Here is a 20,894-nt window from a genome sequence, read left to right as displayed (position 1 = left end):
GGCACTGCTCATCACCAGGCCAATACCATCCCTGCAGTGAAGCATGGTGGTGGCAGCATCATGCTGTGGGGATGTTTTTCAGTGACAGGAACTGGGAGACTAGTCAGGATAAAGGGAAAGATGACTGCAGCAATGTACAGAGACATCCTGGATGAAAACCCTGCTCCAGAGCGCTCTTGACCTCAGATTGGGGCGACGGTTCATCTTTCAGCAGGAAAACGACCCTAAGCACACAGCCAGGATATCAAAGGAGTGGCTTCAGGACAACTCTGTGAATGTCCTTGAGTGGCCCAGCCAGAGCCGAGACTTGAATCTGATTGAACATCTCCGGAGAGATCTTAAAATGGCTGTGCGCCAACGCTTCCCATCCAACCTAATGGAGCTTGAGAGGTGCTACAAAGAGGAATGGGCGAAACTGGCCAAGGATAGGTGTGCCAAGCTTGTGGCATCATATTTAAAAAGACTTGAGGCTGTAATTGCTGCCAAAGGTGCATCGACAACTACTGAACAAAGGCTGTGAATACTATGTACATGTGATTTCTCAGTTTACCTCAAGTAAACATTTTTGATGTTGTCATTATGGGGTGTTGTGTGTAGAATTCTGAGGAAAAAAAATAATTTAATCCATTTTGGAATAAAGCTGTAACATAACAAAATGTGAAAAAAATTGTTGCACTGTGAATACTTTCCTGATGCACTGTATATAGAGTGTGAAATTAACGCTATATAGCACCCGACAGACTCACTCAGAGACACGTGTAAAACACACAAGACTTTTATTTTTCTTCACCTGTGGGGCACGTCTTCCCCGTGAACCCCACAGGCAATACACAGTCCCCAAAGCACTTTATCAAACCACAAATACACTCGCGCTTGGCACCACTATTCCTCCTTGGCAACCTCATCCTCTTCCTCCCGATTCTGGCCCTGAGTGGTGGTTGCTGGGCCTTTTTATAGTCCACCCGGAAGTGCTCCAGGTGCTTGATCACCTGTTCCTAATTGCACTTCCGGGTGGGGCTGTAGAGTAATCCAGGCCAGCTCTGGGACCCATGCCGCATCCCCTGGCGGCCACCCCAGATCCCAACAGGGCCGTGGAGAACTCCATCTCGCATAGAGCCCTGCGGGAAACTGAGGCACCCTCGTTAGCCAGGGAGGCTTCCACCAAGTGTCCCGGGGGAGGTACTGAGAAGCCCATGGTTGCTCCCCCGGAACATATGTAGAAGGGGCATCCCAGCTGGGCATGGGACCCGGCTGCCCGTCACAAGAGATATATGAAAGAGCTTTAGTTTTCTGGGTGGCTCAGCCTTAAAAGATCTGGTTCTGTTGGACAAAACCAAATGTAGCAAATGCTCTGTTGATAGCAGTTGGATTATGACAGACTAGCTCTTAGGAAACGAGTCTGTCTTTATGGATCCTCCTTCCTCTCAGTGGTTTACAGAATAACAGACAAAGCAACTGAAAATACTGTAGATTAGAAGTTATCTAGTAGTTGGAGAGCAAATTTGTCAGAAAGCTATGTTGTTTAATCCATCTGTGCATTCTCAAGCTTGCTTAATCTGTGTAATTTAAAATAATGTCAAATATCATTGTATATAAAATTAATATAACGTGCTATATATTATATGCACTAGAATATACTTTAAATAATTTGCATTTAATGTGTTTGGAAAGAAACTTTCAGCGTTATAATCCACCTTAACAAAACAAAGAGTGTCTATGTTTCTCTCCTGTTGCTATATTTCTGTCATTCCAACAGATGGCGCATCAAAAACATTTGTAATAATAAAATGCCTTCCATTTTCCATTCCAACAGATGCTGCATCACAATAACTCTGGTTTTACTAATCCAATACCAAGTGGCATGTAACATTGACATATCCATTGCATGTGTCATTACAACAGATGGCACATTACTAGCATTTGCTTTAGTGCACTTTATTACTGCAAATGTTTGTGATGCACCATATTTTGGAATGAGAAGTGCAATGCATTTTATTTCTACATGCATTGTAAGATGTTTTGTAATAGGAGGTGCACTGCAAAATTGAACACTATGTCTAATACTTAGATTTCAACCCATCTTAGACGGGTAGCCCATCCATCCATCCATTACCCAACCCTCTATATCTTAACTACGGGTCACGGGGGTCTGCTGGAGCCAATCCAAGCCAACACAGGGCACAAGGCAGGGAATAAACCCCGGGCAGGGTGTCAGCCCACCGCATTAGACGGGTAGCATTGCTAGTAAAAAAACATGAATATAATATGCCAAATAATCAGTAAATAAAAAACAAGCAGAGAACAAGACCTTCAGCTTGGTTTTTCTGCAGATATGTATTGATTTAAGGCAATCGAAGCTCTATTGTCTAATTGTCAACATAAAGCGTGTTGGCCCTCAGTCTACCATTTTATAGCTTTGTAGAATTATTATTATGTATACAAAGTACAGTGAAATTCTTGCATGTGCTAAACATGATAAGTTGTACCTTTCCTTAAAACCTCCGTCTCCTTCATGCCTAGACAAAATATTTTTTGTTTTATTTATTATATTTGTATGGGAAGGCTCAAACCATACACTAAAGTAAAAAATGTTAATTTAGATACTTTATAAAACCTACTGTTTGTAGGTCGTATATAAAGTTAAATTTATAATGTACTTTATAGCGTTCACTTTGCCTTGTAAAGTGCACTAACGTGCCACTGAGCCTGCCTGGTGTAACAATAAATAAACTAATAAATTAACTTCTATGACATAGCATCTAAATTAAAACGGTGAATGTTAAGAGTTAATTTTCAGATCAGCATGCTGCTTCTTCCTTTCAATTTATTTTCCAAGTGACAGCTGTTATACAGCCATCATTCTTGTTTTGAACTTTTCCTGTCTGTCCAGATGTATAAAATGGTCACTAATCTCCTGTCATTCATCTTGAAGTAGACACTACATGCAAATAATCACTTCCATGACTCTCGTAATGAGAGTGGCTGTGTGATTTTTCCACCGAAGTGAGAGGAGCTTCAGCAAATGATCTCAATCATCAGTGCTCTGTGTGCAAAGTCGCCATATCAAGTTGAAACTTACCTTTGCCTTCCCCAGTTTGCTATTTGTATTGTAAATTTTGATCTTTTTGCTCTTTTGCTATTGCAGCCAAGAAGTGTTTAAAAGGAACAACAGTAACTGTTTCTGTATGTGTGCATCAATGTAGGGTTCTGTAGAGCGGCCCCTTTTGGTATGCTGTGGTAATCAGCTGTGGGAGTCAGACACGCATTTTGTGTTTAATAAAACAAATTCGAAAAGTGTGTGGGAAGAGGAAGCCCATCCAAAACTGAGCAAGATGATTTTTAGTGATTCTAATAAATTTACACACATACATGAATCCCCTTACACTCAGGGGGCAATTTGTCAGCAATCTCTACCTGAGGGAGGGGGGTACCCCAAAATAAAGGCTTATTATTCAACAAATAAAGACAGGACAGTCAATTTGTCCCTAAAACCTAACAAATAACTTCTCTAATGTGATAGAATCTGTGCTTGTGGGAAAAAAAACAAGTGCTCACAGTAATATTTTCAAATTTTTGTTTTCTGGTACAGTATATCTCATGTACTAGTAATGTCAAGGCAGTTTCATCACCTGTGAGGTGTTCTCAGACAAGTCAACTGCACCTGTCTAATATTTCATGTTGATAACAAAAAGAAATAATTACAACTTTTGGCATCATTGGTCTTCCCTCCCCTATTCAGAACGTCTCCAAATGGGAGTCCAAGTTCAGAACAGTTTTATTGCTCATAAAACAGTGAGTCATATAAAAACTCTGAACCCCATCACCCAAACTATTTACGTCATTTACGTTATTCATAGTTGACGCCATCCAGCGTTATAAAGTTTGGGAGTGTTTGACCTAGTGAGTCAAAGCTAATGACCCGGAAATATGAAGTGGTACTTGCCAAAAGTCGTCTTGCGACTCCTCTAATTTGGAGGATATCTCATGATTGATGCATCGGACAATAATGCGCTTTGATTTGTTTTGATCAGGAGAGTCTACTGTAAGTACCAATGTGTCACTTGTAGATATTTACTGTTGTTGTGTGAAGTAGTATGCGAGAGCACATGAAAAATCAGAAGAGCACTGTAACACTGTTTCCAGCTTTTAGCCTTTAGCTCTTGTTTGCTCAGTTGGTTGGAGGGGTTCATTACATTGGTTGAAATCGATTGGTCGGGACTTTTTGATTGATACATAACACTTGAGTGTTCCTTATACAGAATAATTACTAGAATAATTAATAGATTTTTTTTTTCAAATATTTTTTGTGACAGTTTCTGAAATGTCACACATATGATTTCATATAAAAATACAGCCAACCATAAATATTGTGACAGTTTGATTACTAAGAGTGTGAAATCGCCACCCGTTGCTTGCAGATGAGATATTGTTTCTGTCGTGTGTGTTGTATCGTTCACCTGTATGATATAGTGAAAGATTTTCAAATGACCGCTTGCCTCGTACAGTGCCACTCAGAGTGAATGTACTACTGGTAATATCAAAACATTTCTTGACAGAGACTAAATTACGGTGTAAAATTATTGAAAGTTTTCAAAATAATAGACACGTTGTACTTTAACAGTGGCATTATAATTAAAAACAAAGTGCTTTGGGACTACAACTTGCAGAAATGAAATTATGTGAATTATCCTTTACATGGACTAGCAGCAGAAAATAAATCGGAGGAAAGAAAATGCAAAAATTAACCCTGTATGGTGTGGCATGCTTTTTTTTTGCATTTTTAAGGGACAAGAAGAAATGATGTGTGTTTCCCCTATGTTGACCCATCATCTCACCCACCGTGGCACCATGGCCATGTTATTGTAAGTTACTATGCTGGTTGCCATCATGTAAAGATCATTTGCACCACATGCTTGCACTGCACCACTATACTCAGTGTTTTAGACCAGTTATGTTAATCTAGACTTTGACTTTGTTAAGCTCGATTTTTGTGCTTCTGGGTCAGACCTTTGCCTACCTTTCTAGTGTGCAGCAGGGATGCCCGGAAGGACCGGAGGAGGGATTACGCCTCCTCCAGACTGTGAGGGGGCGACCGCCCTGGTGGCTTTGGGGACTACAGGAGCTGAGCTTGGAATCTCAACCCTATAAGGGCCCGTGGTCACCGCCGGGGGGCGCCCCAATGCCTGGAAAGCCCTGGTTCTCAGCACTTCCGCCACACCCGGAAGTGCTGGCGGGAACACGACCAGGGACACCCAGAGTGCTTCCGGGTGTGCAGCTGGTACTTCCGCCTCACTGGGGAGTGCCAGAGGAAGATTATTGGGAGGCACCTGGAGCACATCTGGGTGACTATAAAAGGGGCTGCCTCCCTTTGTTCAGTGGCTTGAGTCGGTAGTGGAGAAGGATGGAGCTCGGGAGGAGTGGAAAGGTGGCGGCCTGAAGAGAGGCAGTGTGAGGAAGGCCTGGACTTTGGGGGAGTTTAGGGGTTGTGTGCTTCACTGTATATAATTTCTATAATAAATGTGTGTGGGTGTTTGAACCATCGGTGTCCGCCTGTCTGTGTCTGGGCCGAGCTCCACACTAGGTACATATTCTCTCCAAACCTGTAAACAAAAATGAAATTTTTTGGATATTAATTTCTCACCAGTTTTTCAATTGTCATGCATGTGCTTATCGCACTAATTGAAAAGAAATAACAGGCTGTACAAGACAAATATATATAAGGGAAACACAAGGACATGACATCAAAGAGAATGGTGATATTTCAGGTGAAGTCAGAACATTTTTGTTGATATTGTTGTGTGCCAAAAGAGTCTTCTAGATGGTTGTACTATATTTCTTGTTTGTAGAATTTTGAATATGATTCTCTTTTGGATAGAAATTCACTGTAAGCCAAGTAACTTGAGGCCCCAACTCAGGAACAGAAATTCAAACCTGTTGTAATCTGTCAACAATTAGCGCAGGGCGATCATTGAAGAGAGAATTGCCATAATCTTTCTTAAAGGTAATGGAGCAGTAGTTTCCAGAAATTCATCTAGTTGATTCTTAAGGGATGACTGGCTATCTGATTCAGCGACATGGCAAAATAGTGTGTCATAGCTCCCACTGATATTTCTGTTAAAACATTCTTCTTTGTTTGCACGTTGAATGGACTTCTAGCTCCTATTGCTTTTTTAGAGTGCCTGTTGCACTCTTTTATTTCATCAGATTCACTTTTTGCATGCCTTTGAGAATTTCAAAAAAAGTGTTTTAGGCTCAATTGGGAGATTCTCTGTTCAACACTGTTGGAATGTGATTTGTCTTTTAGTTCAGCTTTTATCTTTTAGTAATCATGTGACTTGTCAAAGAGAGGTAATAGAAAACATGTTAAAAATAAATACTTTTCCCCTACCTGTACCTTCAGTGCCTTTCCTCAGTATCCTTGTGTGTCTGAACCACTCTTGTCAGGTGCTTCCTGTCTCAAATGCATTCCTGTAAAGCATTCTCTCATTCTGGGGTGCCTTGATCACCTCCTGTCCACTTTTATACTCCCCACTGAAGGCGTGTGGTAATGTGCCTGCCAGGCATTACCAAACTGTAAGAAAATATTCCAAGACTAATATTAAAAGCTTTAAACTTAGAAATTGGGAATAATAAAGGCACTTACCTTTTCAAACAGTCAAACTGTAAACATATGCTTCTGCGAATATTTTAACTCTTGATCTGACAGGACCATGTTGTGTAATGCCAACAGCTGAGTAGATGCTTATTCATAAAGGCCTACTGGACTTCACTGGTGCCCGGTCAAAATGCGAGTGTCTCCATAGCTGTTTAACACTGCAAAGTAAGAAGCATGGAGCGTTAGGTTTAATGCATGCCTTAGTTCCGAGAAGGCAACTTCCATCCATCCATTATCCAACCCGCTGAATCCGAACACAGGGTCACGGGGGTCTGCTGGAGCCAATCCCAGCCAACACAGGGCACAAGGCAGGAACCAATCCTGGGCAGGGTGCCAACCCACCGCAGAGAACGCAACTTACTATAGCAAATCTGGAAAATGTATCGGCTTGTATAAAAGCACGTCATGGGTTCACTTGTGCTCGCATGGGAGGCCACCATGCAATTTATTACAGGCCTTGCAGGGCTCGGGTTTAGAACATATGCAGGACCTGCCCACGTCAGCCACGATTGGAGGAAGGGAGCAGCGTGACCCAGGATTGGTTGGAAGTTTTGTATAAAAGGCACTTAATGCTTGTAGGAGTCGTCTTTTGACTCGTCTCGGTGGGGAGTGAGTTTGGTGTAGCAAATCTTAATAGTACATCAAGCATAGTGGCTTCTGCCTGAATTTTCTACATAGAGATATAAGTATCTCTTTGTTATAGTATATGGAGATATTTATATGATTTGGGTTGTGGTGCAATTTTTGTCATTTATTTTTTGTATACAGACTGATTTTTCTCTTTGTATATGTTTGTGGGGATCATTGGAAGAACTTTGTTTTTGTATAGAATCTTCCCGATTGCTTTTTTTTATTTGATTTTTTATTTGATTTCCCAAAAGCAAGCTGTTGGCAAGGTAGGATCCAGCATGAGTCAAACATGTAACAAAAGAAGTTTCTCAGTCCAATATAGTTCATTTTAAAAATGTTTAGTGAAAATTCGAAGCAAAACAGTTTGCGCAAAAATATAAAAATAAAGTGTCATTACTCATGCAGGCATTGAGGACTGTGTAAACAAATCCTTGCTAGTACTGCTTTTCTGTGCACCTGTTAAAAAAAACACTTTGGCTTTTACAAAACCATCTTTTTGTGTCTGTGTCTTCCTGACTTTACACCCTCTCTATTCTGATCCTGATTGGTCTCAAACTACAAGACACCCAGCGTCTACTCTGGTGCCATCCTTCCCATTACACAGGGTGTCACAAAGCGACTTTTAGCATTGCTCCTATGCCTGTGTCTCACCCTCGCACTTCTCTTTTTTCTGTTGTGTCACCAAAGCTGACTAATCACACCAAAGCTGAACTGACCAATCATATTACTTGGAGGAACCGGACACATTCACAGACCTTAGCGTTTTATTATATAATACAGTAGATAAAGGGATCAACTGCAATTGTGTGCATTACCTACAGTACAATGTGCCTACTGCTTTGCTGAGCTTGGATTTGAATTGAATTGAATTGCCCAATGGCAGCACTTAATTATGGTAGGCATATGGTAGGGCTAGTTGGTGGTCAAAGCAAACCCTTTCTTTTCAAATGATTATTTGTCATTTTGACTATGGCAATGAAAGAAAGGAAAAGGCTTGGGATGTTTGAATGTACAGACGTACTGTTGCTATTACAAAAGGAAACTTTCATGTCTTTTACAAAGCATCATTTTGAGTCTATACTCCCTCAGCCGAACAAGTGCCTGTGATCTTATTTAACTTAAATGTGTCTTCCAAATATTATTCAAATAGTAATTACTCCCGGAACTGTTTTAACTGATCAAAATTTTTACTAACAAGATAAATGTGTTTTATCACATTAGCTTAAAACCTGAAGCATTTACCTTTAAAAGAAGTGAAATACCATTCTTCTTGCTTCTAGCCTACTTCTTCAGACATTCTGAAAGCAACCTTGCTATAATATCCATCCATCCATCCATTTTCCAACCCGCTGAATCCGAACACAGGGTCATGGGGGTCTGCTGGAGCCAATCCCCGCCAACACAGGGCACAAGGCAGAAACCAATCCCGGGCAGGGTGCCAACCCACCGCAGGACACACACAAACACACCCACACACCAAGCACACACTAGAGCCAATTTAGAATCGTCAATCCACCTAACCGGCATGTCTTTGGACCGTGGGAGGAAACTGGAGCACCCGGAGGAAACCCACACAGACACGGGGAGAACATGTAAACTCCACACAGAGAGGACCCGGGAAGCGAACCCAGGTCTCCTAACTGCGAGGCAGCAGCACTACCACTGCGCCACCGTGCTTCCCCCCTTGCTATAATAGTGCCTTGTAAAAGAATATCTTTCTGCAGTCCATAAAGAGAGAGTGGTCACTTCATTATGCCACACTGATCATGCAACGGCTTCATAGCCTCCACAGTCCTCTTTACAACTGTAGCGGTTGCAGGTTTGCACATGACTGAGATACCACTGACGGGCTGATGTATTTTAGTTGATGTTTTTTTTGCTGACAGATTGCATTGTTTTCCAGTCTTTTCATTTTTCTTCAAACGAAAACCAACGGGATATTTTGTGTGCCGCCTTAGTCGTGTGAGAGGGAGGGGTCTGCACAGGTGCAGCAGTGGGCTTTTGGGTATGTGCTGGGCTTTCTTCAAGTTCTGTAAGAGTTGAATGACAAAGAGTCTGTGGTAATTTGCCATTCTGTTGAAAAGCCCGGAGAAAAAAAAATGTTGCTGCAATGTCAAATTTGATGGATCGTATGCTAATAACAACAAAAAAGAAAACCTGTTCCTAGCATACAGATGTTAAAAAGAAGGCTTTTGAAGCCTGCACCTTGCGCTTTTATGTGTCAGCTCTGCAAAACATTAAACGTACACTACAGATGAATTAAAAAAAAGTAGTTTTTTTTATATTGTATGAACAAAGGTTGGGCATAGAAATCTATTTACAAATGAACTGACTGCCCAACTTTATACCTCAGAACTGCTCCCAAAATTTTATTTTTGATGGTGCAAAGTTCTCTTTTTTGGCAGTTTTGTATGTAGTCTGTCAATCTGTATTTTGAGTGGTGTGTAGCCTTTGACAGTGAGCTCAATCACAAAGCGCTTTATGAAACCAATATTGTTAAAATAGAACGGGACTCATTCAAGGATCTGAATATACATATTGTAGTAAAGCTAAGTTTAGAGCCAATGGCCGGAGTGGTGCAGCTCTGAAGATAAAAAACAATAGCATCTCAATTTAAAGGGGTATTCCTTCACTTTATTTTAACAGTTTTACACAAGAGGTCTGCGAAATTTTAAATCGTAGCTTTGAGTCCTCTGTGGGAGGACAGCATGTGGCTAGTCTACCACTTCTTTTTCCAATTTTCTTGATTACAGGTGCGTATTACCATGCACTGTCACCTTGAAAGAGCAGGAAAATAAAAGCTCTCTCTGTAATGAGGAGGTGTTTGCATTCATTAGAAAATAAGCGCGTATGAAACATATTCATAGGGTCTGAACGTTAAGTGTCAATGGCAGAAGTGGAAAGTCTTAAAATGTAACAAGAAACACGTGAGCCTTTGACTGACACAAAAATATGCCTGCAGAGGAAATGCCAAATATATATTTCATTGGATAAATGAGGAAGACAGGATTATAAAGCATATTTTCCTCTTTGTACTGAAATGAAGTGTTGCCAATGGATTTAGGAATTTTCTTTTAACAATTTACTTGTCCAGGTCAGGGTCACAGGGAGACGAGTTACATCTTGGACGTCATTGAACACAAGGATGCATGATAGGCCAGTCCATCCCAGGACCCACTCTCTCACTCAGTTAACCTAATCTGCACATATTTGGGAATTGTGGGGGGAAATCCCACACAGACATTGTTAAGAGCTCATTTTGGATATTTTTACATTTTTCACTTTTTTTGGCATTATTATTATTTCTAATTATTTTAATAATTTTTTGCCATTTTCTGCTTTGCTTTCTATGGCCACCACCATATTGTTTATAGCAAATCTGCCATTACTGGTCATGTGATGTGGAAGTCAGGTGACATGTGCTGTCATCAAATTATGCGGTCAGACAAGCCTGGGTTTTTTTTAATGGCTTAACCTATTGATGATTTTAACAAATTTTTAGCACAACCTGGCAGTCTGCCTTGCACTGGTCTGAGATGCACACATGAGCATGTGTGCTGACTTAAATTAATAATTACTGTTTAATCATTAGCTGCGCGGTAATTACCGAGCACCAGTTGAGAGGCAAGCAAGGTTGAATGGGGACAGGTTAGTATGAAGAAAGGCGAAGAAAAAACGAAACTAGAGATGAAAACGAACAGAAAAGGAGGGAAGCAAAGTGATCGCAAGTTGAATGTCGATATTACAAATACTCTGTAGTGGGAGAGCAAACATCAGGCAGCATCAGTTCTGTTGAGCAATTTTAAAAAAGGAGCAGGACTGTTGGCTGTGTGGAGGTTCCATTACATGGTGAAGTTTTTGTCTGCTGAGCAGTGGAGCAGACAGGGACAGAGAGAGGCCACAGGAACAGAGGCGAATCCACAACATGGTGGCATCCATTTGATGTTCATGGTGGTCATTGGGGTGGTGGAGACTAGCTGAGGTTGCAGTTCAGGTCTGCAAGGCAGATCAGGATGCAACAGGCTGTGTGGGATCACAAGGAGGGAATACGTTTTGCAAGAATATTTATTGGATTTAATTATTTAATAGGGCACCTGCAGACACTTGTATTAAATTGTTTTTCTGTCATCATTTTTAGTTTAGTTATTGAACTGTTTATTGAAATGCACTGTTTTGCAGTTATTGAACACTGTAATACATTCTGGTTTTGTTTTGAACAAAAAGTCTGCTCCCTGGTCCATCTCGGTTATGACTACTGATGTCCCTGGAATGGGCAGTTGAGTCCAAAGGCTGTGGGCATGGGACATCACAAACTGCCTCAATTAAACATGGCAACATTCAGAAAGAAGTATCTGTACTTCAGCTCTCTGTACAAAAGAAAGATCAAATGCACTGGAGAATTTTGGTCATTGCATTTGTTTTACCCTTTTTTTTTTAACTAATGTGTTTTAAACTCATGCATGATTAATGACTACCCCTTTTGAAAACCCTGAAGAATACAGGCAGTTTTGGCTGCACAAGTAATTTCAAAGTTCATTCCTAAGAAGTGAACATAATAGATACAAGGAGAATGGGCAAAATCAACATAGACAGAAGTAATTAAAAAAGAGAATAAAGTGATTTTGTGAAAACTATTGAATATAAATCGACGAATGTTATGCTCAGATCTTGTAGTGCACTAGTGACTTCACATCTGGAGTATTGTGTGCAATTCTGGTTATCATATTACAAAAAAGACATTGCACAGTTTGAAGCTGTGCAAAGGATAGAAACCAAATGCTTCCCAGGACTTAAGGACAAGTCCTACTCTGCAAGGCTTAGAGGATCAAACCCATTCAGTCTTGAGCAAAGGAGACCTAATCCAGGTCTTCAGTATCCTCAAAGACTTCAATAACATCACTCCAGTGGAAATTAAGGGGAAGTGTATTTAGGAGTGAAGCCAGGAAGCACTTATTTACTCAAAGAGTTGTGGAAATCTGCAATAAACTATCAAAACATGCAGCTGAAGCAGAAACCTTGACAATCTTTAACAAGTATTTGGATGAGATATTGGGACAGCTTACCTATTAGTTTAAAAAACAAAAACGGGCTTGATGGACTGAATAGTCTCCTTTCGTTTGTCAAATTTCTTAACGTTTTTTTATGTGTAGTGTATATGGATTAGGATTTAACCTGAGAATCTGGAGCTGTGAGGCAGCGTGTTATGCACCATACCACCATGTGTCAAAAAATGTTATTTGTCTTTCACTTAAATTTTTTATTATTGCCTGTGTTTATGGTGAAAGTGTTTTGCTATTTCAGCCAATGTCTAATTTTGGATAAGGGACCCTGAGTAAACAGATAACACCAAGTTTTCTTACTTATTTAATGTATTTATTCAACACACCTAAGTTATGCCTATTGCCTTATGTGAAAAAAGTAACTGAAACATTTGGACTCAATAATTAGCTACTTCACTGGTTTACCAGACTTAATTTCAACCAGACGTTTCCTGTTGTAATTCATCAGTCTCTCACAGCCCTGTGAAAGAATGTTCTGGCCACATCTCCTAGTACAACTGCTTCAGTTAAGAGTAGATTTAGAGTGTGAACTGCTTGTGTCAGGTCCTACCGCAGCATTTTATTTCCACCACTTTTAGATAAACTTGCTTTTTGTGTGTGTGTCAGATTACCGTCTTGCAGCATGACACAGCTATGTTCCAACTTCAGCTCATTTGACGATGTCTAACATTCTTGACAAGAGTCCTTGAATACAGAGCAGAATTTCTGATTCTTTCATTTGGGGAATTCTAACAGAAGTTTTACATGGCCCTCAAATATTAGGTATAATTTTTGTAGCCTTCCTAGATTGATAGATACATCAACAACTTTTCTTCCGGTGGTGGTCAGCAATTCCTTTTGATTGTGGCCTGATATAACTTGAGAAGCTGGAATCCACCCACTCCAGTCTGATGGTAAGGACCAATGTTATTCACATTTCCTCTGGGCACAGCTGGTCTACTTCATGGCTTGACTGTTAGCTAAAATGTTCAAATATACAACTCCATTTGCCCGTTTACCTTGCCAACTATACATACAGTATGTCTGACAGTATGCATCATTTCACATAATCAGGGACATTTACTGGCACACTATAACCACACAACGTAAAGTGCAGACTTGACTTAATGTTTGTTTCCCCAGTTTTTCACCAACTATTTGTCTGACCATTTTGCTAATACACTTTTTCTTTGGTATCAGACTTGGTGGTTTGCAAACATTGATCCAGAATACATCAGTGTTGTTACTCCTGCATGTTTTTGCAGCTGTAGAAGGCCAAAAAACCAAGTACTTTCCGAGACATTGTCTACAGTATGTAGTTAATAGCACAAAGCTCCTTAATTGTAGGACAACACTTGTAGACTCAGTGGGGCAGTTTGAAACCTTACAAGTCAAGCATCCTTTCTTGAAATCCTGTGCTTGCTTTTTGCCCATGTAAAGTTTGCATGTTCTCCCCATGTGTTTTTGTTTTTTTTTTTTCACTGGATACTTTCCTACTTTCCAAAAGATGTGTATGTGAGGTTAATTGGCTTTTCTAAATTATCCCTTTGTGTACAAGGAAGTGTTTGCTTAAGTAGGCCCTGCTTTTTTGCCTTATACCCATTGCTGCTGTGATAGGCTTCAGCCCCCTAGAACCCTGAACTGGAGTGAGGAGGTTTAATCTTGTCATATTATGCTACCTGAGTTGATTTATAGTGTGGAAATCAGGATGTGATGCACAGTCACTCAAGCATGCTAGTTATCATTACTCTCAATTAGCTATCTTTTTAAATATTGTATTACTTATAGTGATAGTACATAATTGTGCCTACGAATAGGATTATATGGTCATCATTGTCATTTGCTCTGAGTACAGTTAAATTCTTACTTGTGTGTTGCCACTCTCCAGCACCATGATTAGTGAGTATAACAACCTTTCCTGACGTATATCTTCCTTACTTTAAACAACTAAAAATGAATGTGATGATTAAAATATTGTAAATGAAGTTTAAGCTCCTCTATGATAGGTACCATTTCTTTATTACAGGCCTCCTAGTGATATTTTGTAAGTGTAAAGACAAAGTCATTCAATTGTCACATTCAGTAAAACACCTGTATCAAGATACTGTATAGGTAATTTCTGATTGCTTTCTAGCCACTGTATATACTTTGTATGGTGCTTTGATCACCTGAACCCAGAAAACACTCAGATTTGTTCCTTCATCCCAAAATTGTGCAGTTTGGGTTAACTAATGGCATTAAACTACTCTGATATGAGAAAATGTGGGTGATGGCATATGCATGTCTGAGGAGGTCTCAAAGTACGCTTGACAAGTTGTACTTGTTGATTGTCGCACCAGAACAAATGTGTGTTGCATGTTGGTCAGATATGTAAGGAAGAATGTCACTGTACCCTGTTCACATGGCAATAAAAAATGCCAGGAATGGAGAAGCAACTAGTGGGATTAAAAATCAGCATTCCTGCCTAAAATACTTGCTGGCACTGTAGTACTTTGGCCACAGCTATCAGGCACCTCCATTTAACCAAGCATGTTCTAGAACATACACTAATAAAATGTATACATTATCATTAACCATCTTTCATTTCTGAAACTTCTCCTTCCCTAAGAGATCTGTAGAGCGGTCAACCCTGAGAAGGAATACCAGTGCAGCACAGAGCACAATTATAAATAAGCCAACTAGTCACTGACTTTCATCAGGTTTAGAGTTTTAAGTGATCTCCAATAACATTTATGTGTTTAAAGAGTAGAAGGAAATGAGATTACACTGTGAAAACCCACACAAACATGGAAGGAACATATAAAGTGCAATGACTAGTCTGGGAATTGACCAGGCATCCAAGAAACTGTGAGCAGTTTTCACATTTGTAGATTGAAAAGAATGCAAATCCAAGGCGGGGACCTTTACAAAGTTTAAATGATGAAAAAAAATTCAGTAATATATTTGCATTTTTAAAACCGTGTATGTGTAGGGTGGGTCATTTTGCATGTGATTATGGGATTATCCACTGCACTTTATTTGTTCTTTGGACAACACTGCATAAATAAAAACCCTATGCATCTGCACCCACTTCTGCGGTACATGTCATCATTATACTGGCTCACCTGAGTTTACAGATATCGACAGTCTCGGGTTTCAACGTAATGGGTAGCTACAGCCAACCTAGACTGTCACAACAGTGCACTTATGGTTCTGCACAAATATCTATCTATCTATCTATCTATCTATCTATCTATCTATCTATCTATCTGTCTGTCTGTCTGTCTGTCTACAGTATCTTCAAGAAATATGGAGAACTAATGATGTTTTATATTTTGTTGAAAGTTTTATATATATACATACACAAATAATTTGGCAGGTACTGTATAACATATCAATGTAATCTGCTTCTTGCAAATGAGATGATGTGGTGGACCAACCACAAGCATTACCACCCAATTAATCAGATTGCATTTCAGTCCTAAGAAAAAAAAATATACTGTGTGTGTGTATATATATATATATATATATATATATATATATATATATATATATATATATATATATATATATATATATATATATATATATATATATATATATACTTCTGGAAGACAAGCTGGGGGCACCTACCCTGTGATCTGTTTTTTGATCCCAATGACCCCCATATTGTGCCGTCCTTCAGATGAGACATAACATTGAGGTCCTGACTCTCTGTTGTCATAAAAGATCGATAGGCATTCTTCATTAAGAGTAGGGTATATCTATCTATCTATCCCGTGGTCCTGGTTACATTGCCAATCATGGCCTAGTCATTCTGCCCCCCCAATCATCCCCTGTTTAACTCTCACCACCTTACCACCTAACAGCTAATGTATGCTGAGCGTACTGATGCAAGATGGCTGCAGTCGCATCATCCAGGTGGATGCTGCACATTAGTGGAGGTTGAAGTGGCTCCCCACTCACTATGTAAAGTAAAGCACTTTGAGTAGCAAGAAGAGTGCTACTTAAATGTAAAGAATTATTATTTTGTCTGTAGATTTATTTATCTGGTGTACATGATCAACAATTTAGCAAAACATATAGGTTTGCAGCTGGCCTGTTTCAATTCTGTGCCTTTTCTGGCCTTTCATTGGTCTTTCAAAGAAGTCTGTTTTCCTCCTTCAGTCCAATGATATGCTGTCAGGTTACACTAAATTGCTTCGGTACAAATGTGATTGTTTGTGACCCATGCAATCGGCATGTAGAGTGTACAGATGGAGTCAGTGTACTACCGTATGAAGCGCTTTACCGATTGTATGGTACCTTATTTATCATTGCATTTTTTTTTTCTTCGCTTAATTGTATTCACATCTTTTAAGATGTGTCATTTAAAATTGGCAACAGTGATATGTCATATGTGTTGTGGAAATATTGATAGAAATCAATCAGAGATGCGCCCTGCTTACTGAATCAATCTCCTACAGATGTCTGCTGGCGCATATCTGTCTGTCTGTCTCTCTATCTGCTAACCATTATCAACATTTGCTTTAAACTGTTCAACTGCAAGTCTGTCACTCTGTATGTTAAGTTACACTTTATTTCAACACATACTCTATGTATCAAACAAGCTACAGTAGATATCTCAAAAAGAACATAATGAGAGCGTGCAGTGCACTCGTACTTAACTTGATCGACAGTTAGTAAAGAGCTGGGTCAAATTAGACAGCTTGCGCTAATGTTCAAGCAGGACAGTTAGAGATAAGGAGAATGTGGCCCAATGCACAGCAGTGGGGTTTGGGGAATATTCAGCTCTAATAGCTTGGCCCAGGTCACAGTGTGCTCCCCCTGCATGCACTGCTGTGTTAACTAACATTCACCACGGCTCTGGGTTTCCTTGTGGTCTCTTAAAAGAGAACGAGGTGTTGGCAGTAAAACCTTTAAGGTCTCGGTATGTTATACCCAAGCCTGCAACAATATGTTTACTGGTATTGCTGGTACCAAGGGAGCTTTTTATTCTGTAGATTAAAGGAAAAAAAAAGTATTAACAATATAAAAGTTTAATTTCATGTGTTGAAAGCAAAGCAACTAAATAAAAGATAACTGCGTGTTGTACTTTTATTCCATCTTTAACTCAAATGTTTGTATCATTCTCATGTCTAATTGCCCTGTTTTTATTACATTGCATTACAGAGATTGTTTATCCCCATTTTTGTATGAATTAAGCCTTTTTCATTTATTCCTGTTGCTTTAATTGTTAGAATCTGCAGTACACTGTATACTTTTAGAAGCGGGTCTTTTTTCTTACGGGTTATGGGTAACTGTTTTTTGCTTTCACATTATTTGCTTTACGTATTTGCTCAATCATTTTCGTTTCAGTTGTTTTTTTTTTCCTCGTGACTGGCATTGGCTGCAGAAATAGCAGCACTTCAGGTTTGTCCTATGGGTGAAAGGCTTTGGCATTACAGAATTGCAGAGCTTTGTCCTTACGCTTACCATAGGCTTGTGTCTGGATAACTAACATTAATGAAGGGTGCCTTTAAGAAGTCTCCAGTGAGCACCGAGGCATTACAGATTAGGTCAGTGGAACTGCTGCTGGGTTGAGCATGATGGATGAGAAGGAGAATGAGTTTCTGCTGCACAGTATTGTGAAATCTTTTCATTGTCACCGACGGGCCTATGAGAAGCTGATGAATGAGGGAGCAAGTGTCAGAAACGCCCTTCCTTGCCCTGGTATGCTTTTAATATCTCCCACAGCTTGCACACAAGTATTGATAAAAGTAAAGTTTAAATATAGCTTAAGACTGATAGGTTGAGATCATTAAACAAGGGCATCATTGGGGTAAAAATGGTTCTTTTTTTTTGTAAGTAATAACTAGAAGACAAAAGCCGGCATTGCTTTGAAAAAAAATTTAGAAAAAAAAGGAAGAAACAGGAATTCTTTATGAGAAGCTGTTGTGATGAGGATGACAGCTTCTTTGATGGATGAGTTGCTTCCATCTGGTTGCAGTACATGTAATAAATATCTGTGCTCATGTTTGACCTCTCTCACTTACCAGACACATCTTTCACTTTTGGGACATTCAAGTGGGACTCACAATTATGAGCAGGGAAGCTGTGAGGACATGGGGGTAGCAGTGTTTATGGGTTTTAGCCCAAGGGCAAAGACAGATGACTCAGGAAAGCAAAAAAAAAAAAGTCAAATGAAAAACCTCAGTTTGCTACTGTACATGAGAACGTTCACCCACCGCCTTATTTAAACGATTCCCGTTACAAAATAATACTAAACCAAAATGGATTACTATAATCCACATAATTAAAATGACTCAAAACAAACTGCTGTAGCATAGTAGGCCCAGCTTCTGACTTGCCTTCCATATGCAGTGTGCTGAATGTGCAATTGTGTGAAAAATTGAACTTTTACTTTTTTTATAATAATGGTGCATTTCTCCTTGTAAAACAAAGTCCAGAATTAGTATGCATTATCATCACTCTCAAACTGTAATCATTCTTTCTGTTTTTCACTTTCCATAATGTAATGATATTCATAGCATAAGCAATTGCTAATTCTGGTCCCTGTTACAGGTAAAATTAATTTGTGCACTCCAATTCATGCAGATGTAGGCTTTGGCTGCATATCAACCAAACGTGTTTTGGCTTGAGTTCTTTTTACTGTAACATGGTGAAAGATATGAACTGAAAGAATAATACTAGTGAACTCCCAGATAAAGTTAATGTATTTTTAAAATTCTCATAAGACAGTGACAGTGGCTGATGTATAATCTTACTAACCTGGTTGATGGTCATATATTACACTAAAGTAGAGGTGTAAGGCATGTTAAATGTATAAATGCAAAAGGGCATGTCATAAGTTAATGTATTATTCATTTTAGTTTTGTATAATTTAGGTGAGTACAGCATATAGTATTTGTGATTGAAACCACTTTGTTTAGTTCCTGACTTGTACCCAGTGCTTATGGGAAAACTGTCAGTTCTTTGTGACTCTGAATATTTGAGGTGGCAGAGTTAAAGATGCTAAGATTTGCATTGGGTGTGCTGAGGATGGATAGGATTAGGAATGAGCACATTAGAGGGTCAGCTCAAGTTGGATGGTTGGGAGACAAAGTCAGAGAGGTGAGATTGCTTTGGTTTGGACATGCGCAGAGGAGAGATGCTGAGTATATTGGGAGAAGGATGCTAAGGATAGAGCTGCCAGGCAAGAGAAAAAGAGGAAGGCCTAATAAAAGATTTATGGATGTGGTGAGAGAGGACATGAAGGTGATGGGTGTAACAGAACAAGATGCAGAGGACAGAAAGATGTGGAAGAAGATGATCCACTGTGGCAACCCCTAACGGGAGCAGCCAAAAGAAGAAGAAGAAGATGATTGAGGAGATTTATATCCACCATTCTAAAGCAATGTACTATATGTTGTTGTGTGAATTAATGAATGAATAACTCAATCAATCAATGTATACACAGCTATACTTAATAAAATGTAATCTTTTATACTTCACTTCCAAAGTATATTCAGAACACTATACATATTTAGAATACATTCGTGCTTGTGGGTGTTATGGGTCCTGCAATTTATCTTTTGCTAGTCCAGGGTTGTTTCATCCGTTGCCTCTAGTGCTGGCAGGATAGGTTCTAACTATCTGTGACTTGACAGTATATACAGTGGGTACGGAAAGTATTCAGACCCCCTTCAATTTTTCACTCTTTGTTATATTGCGGCCATTTGCTAAAATCATTTAAATTAATGTTTTTCCTCATTAATGTACACACAGCACTCCATATTGACAGACAAAAAAAAGAATTTTTTAAAATTGTTGCAGATTTATGAAAAAAGAAAAACTGAAATATTACATGGTCCTAAGTATTCAGACCCTTTGCTCAGTATTTAGTAGAAGCACCCCTTTGAGCTAATACAGCCATGAGTCTTCTTGGGAAAGATGCAAAAAGCTTTTCACACCTGGATTTGGGGATTCTCTGCCATTCCTCCTTGCAGATCCTCTCCAGTTCTGTCAGGTTGGATGGTAAACGTTGGTGGACAGCCATTTTTAGGTCTCTCCAGAGATGCTCAATTGGGTTTAAGTCAGGGCTCTGGCTGTGCCATTCAAGAACAGTCACAGAGTTGTGGTGAAGCCACTCCTTCGTTATTTTAGCTGTGTGCTTAGGGTCATTGTCTTGTTGGAAGGTAAACTTTCGGCCCAGTCTGAGGTCCTTAGGACTCTGGAGAAGGTTTTTGTCCAGGATATCCTTGTACTTGGCCGCATTAATCTTTCCCTCGATTGCAACCAGTCGTCCTGTCCCTGCAGCTGAAAAACACCCCCATAGCATGATGCTGCCACCGCCATGCTTCACTGTGGAGACTGTTTTGGACAAGTGATGAGCAGTGCCTGGTTGTCTCCACACATACCGCTTAGAATTAAGGCCAAAAAGTTCTATCTTGGTCTCATCAGACCAGAGAATCTTATTTCTCACCATCTCAGAGTCCTTCAGGTGTCTTTTAGCAAACTCCATGCGGGCTGTCATGTGTCTTGCCTCTCCTCAGTGTGTGGAGACAACCAGGCACTGCCCCATCACTTGTCCAATACAGTCCCCACAGTGA

At 39.7% G+C, this 20,894-nt stretch overlaps 1 protein-coding gene across 4 annotated transcripts in view; it reads left to right on the top strand.

Moving 5' to 3' along the window:
- Positions 1-20,894, top strand: part of lrmda (leucine rich melanocyte differentiation associated) — a 1,142,584-nt gene that overhangs the window by 509,024 nt on the left and 612,666 nt on the right. The window contains exon 1 of one of the 4 annotated variants that reach the window (XM_039773275.1): positions 17,808-17,861. The exons of the other annotated variants lie outside the window; for them this stretch is intronic. Within the exon in view, the coding sequence (XP_039629209.1) occupies positions 17,809-17,861 (53 nt within the window). The 5' untranslated portion in view covers position 17,808. Of the gene's footprint in view, positions 1-17,807; positions 17,862-20,894 lie in introns of those variants that run through there. 4 annotated transcript variants of the gene reach the window in all.

The sequence above is a fragment of the Polypterus senegalus genome, chromosome 1 (assembly GCF_016835505.1).
Source record: "Polypterus senegalus isolate Bchr_013 chromosome 1, ASM1683550v1, whole genome shotgun sequence".
NCBI classification, from domain to species: Eukaryota; Metazoa; Chordata; class Cladistia; order Polypteriformes; family Polypteridae; genus Polypterus; species Polypterus senegalus.
The sequence above is the reverse complement of the archived record's forward strand: the minus strand, read 5'-3'. Positions and strand labels throughout refer to the sequence as shown.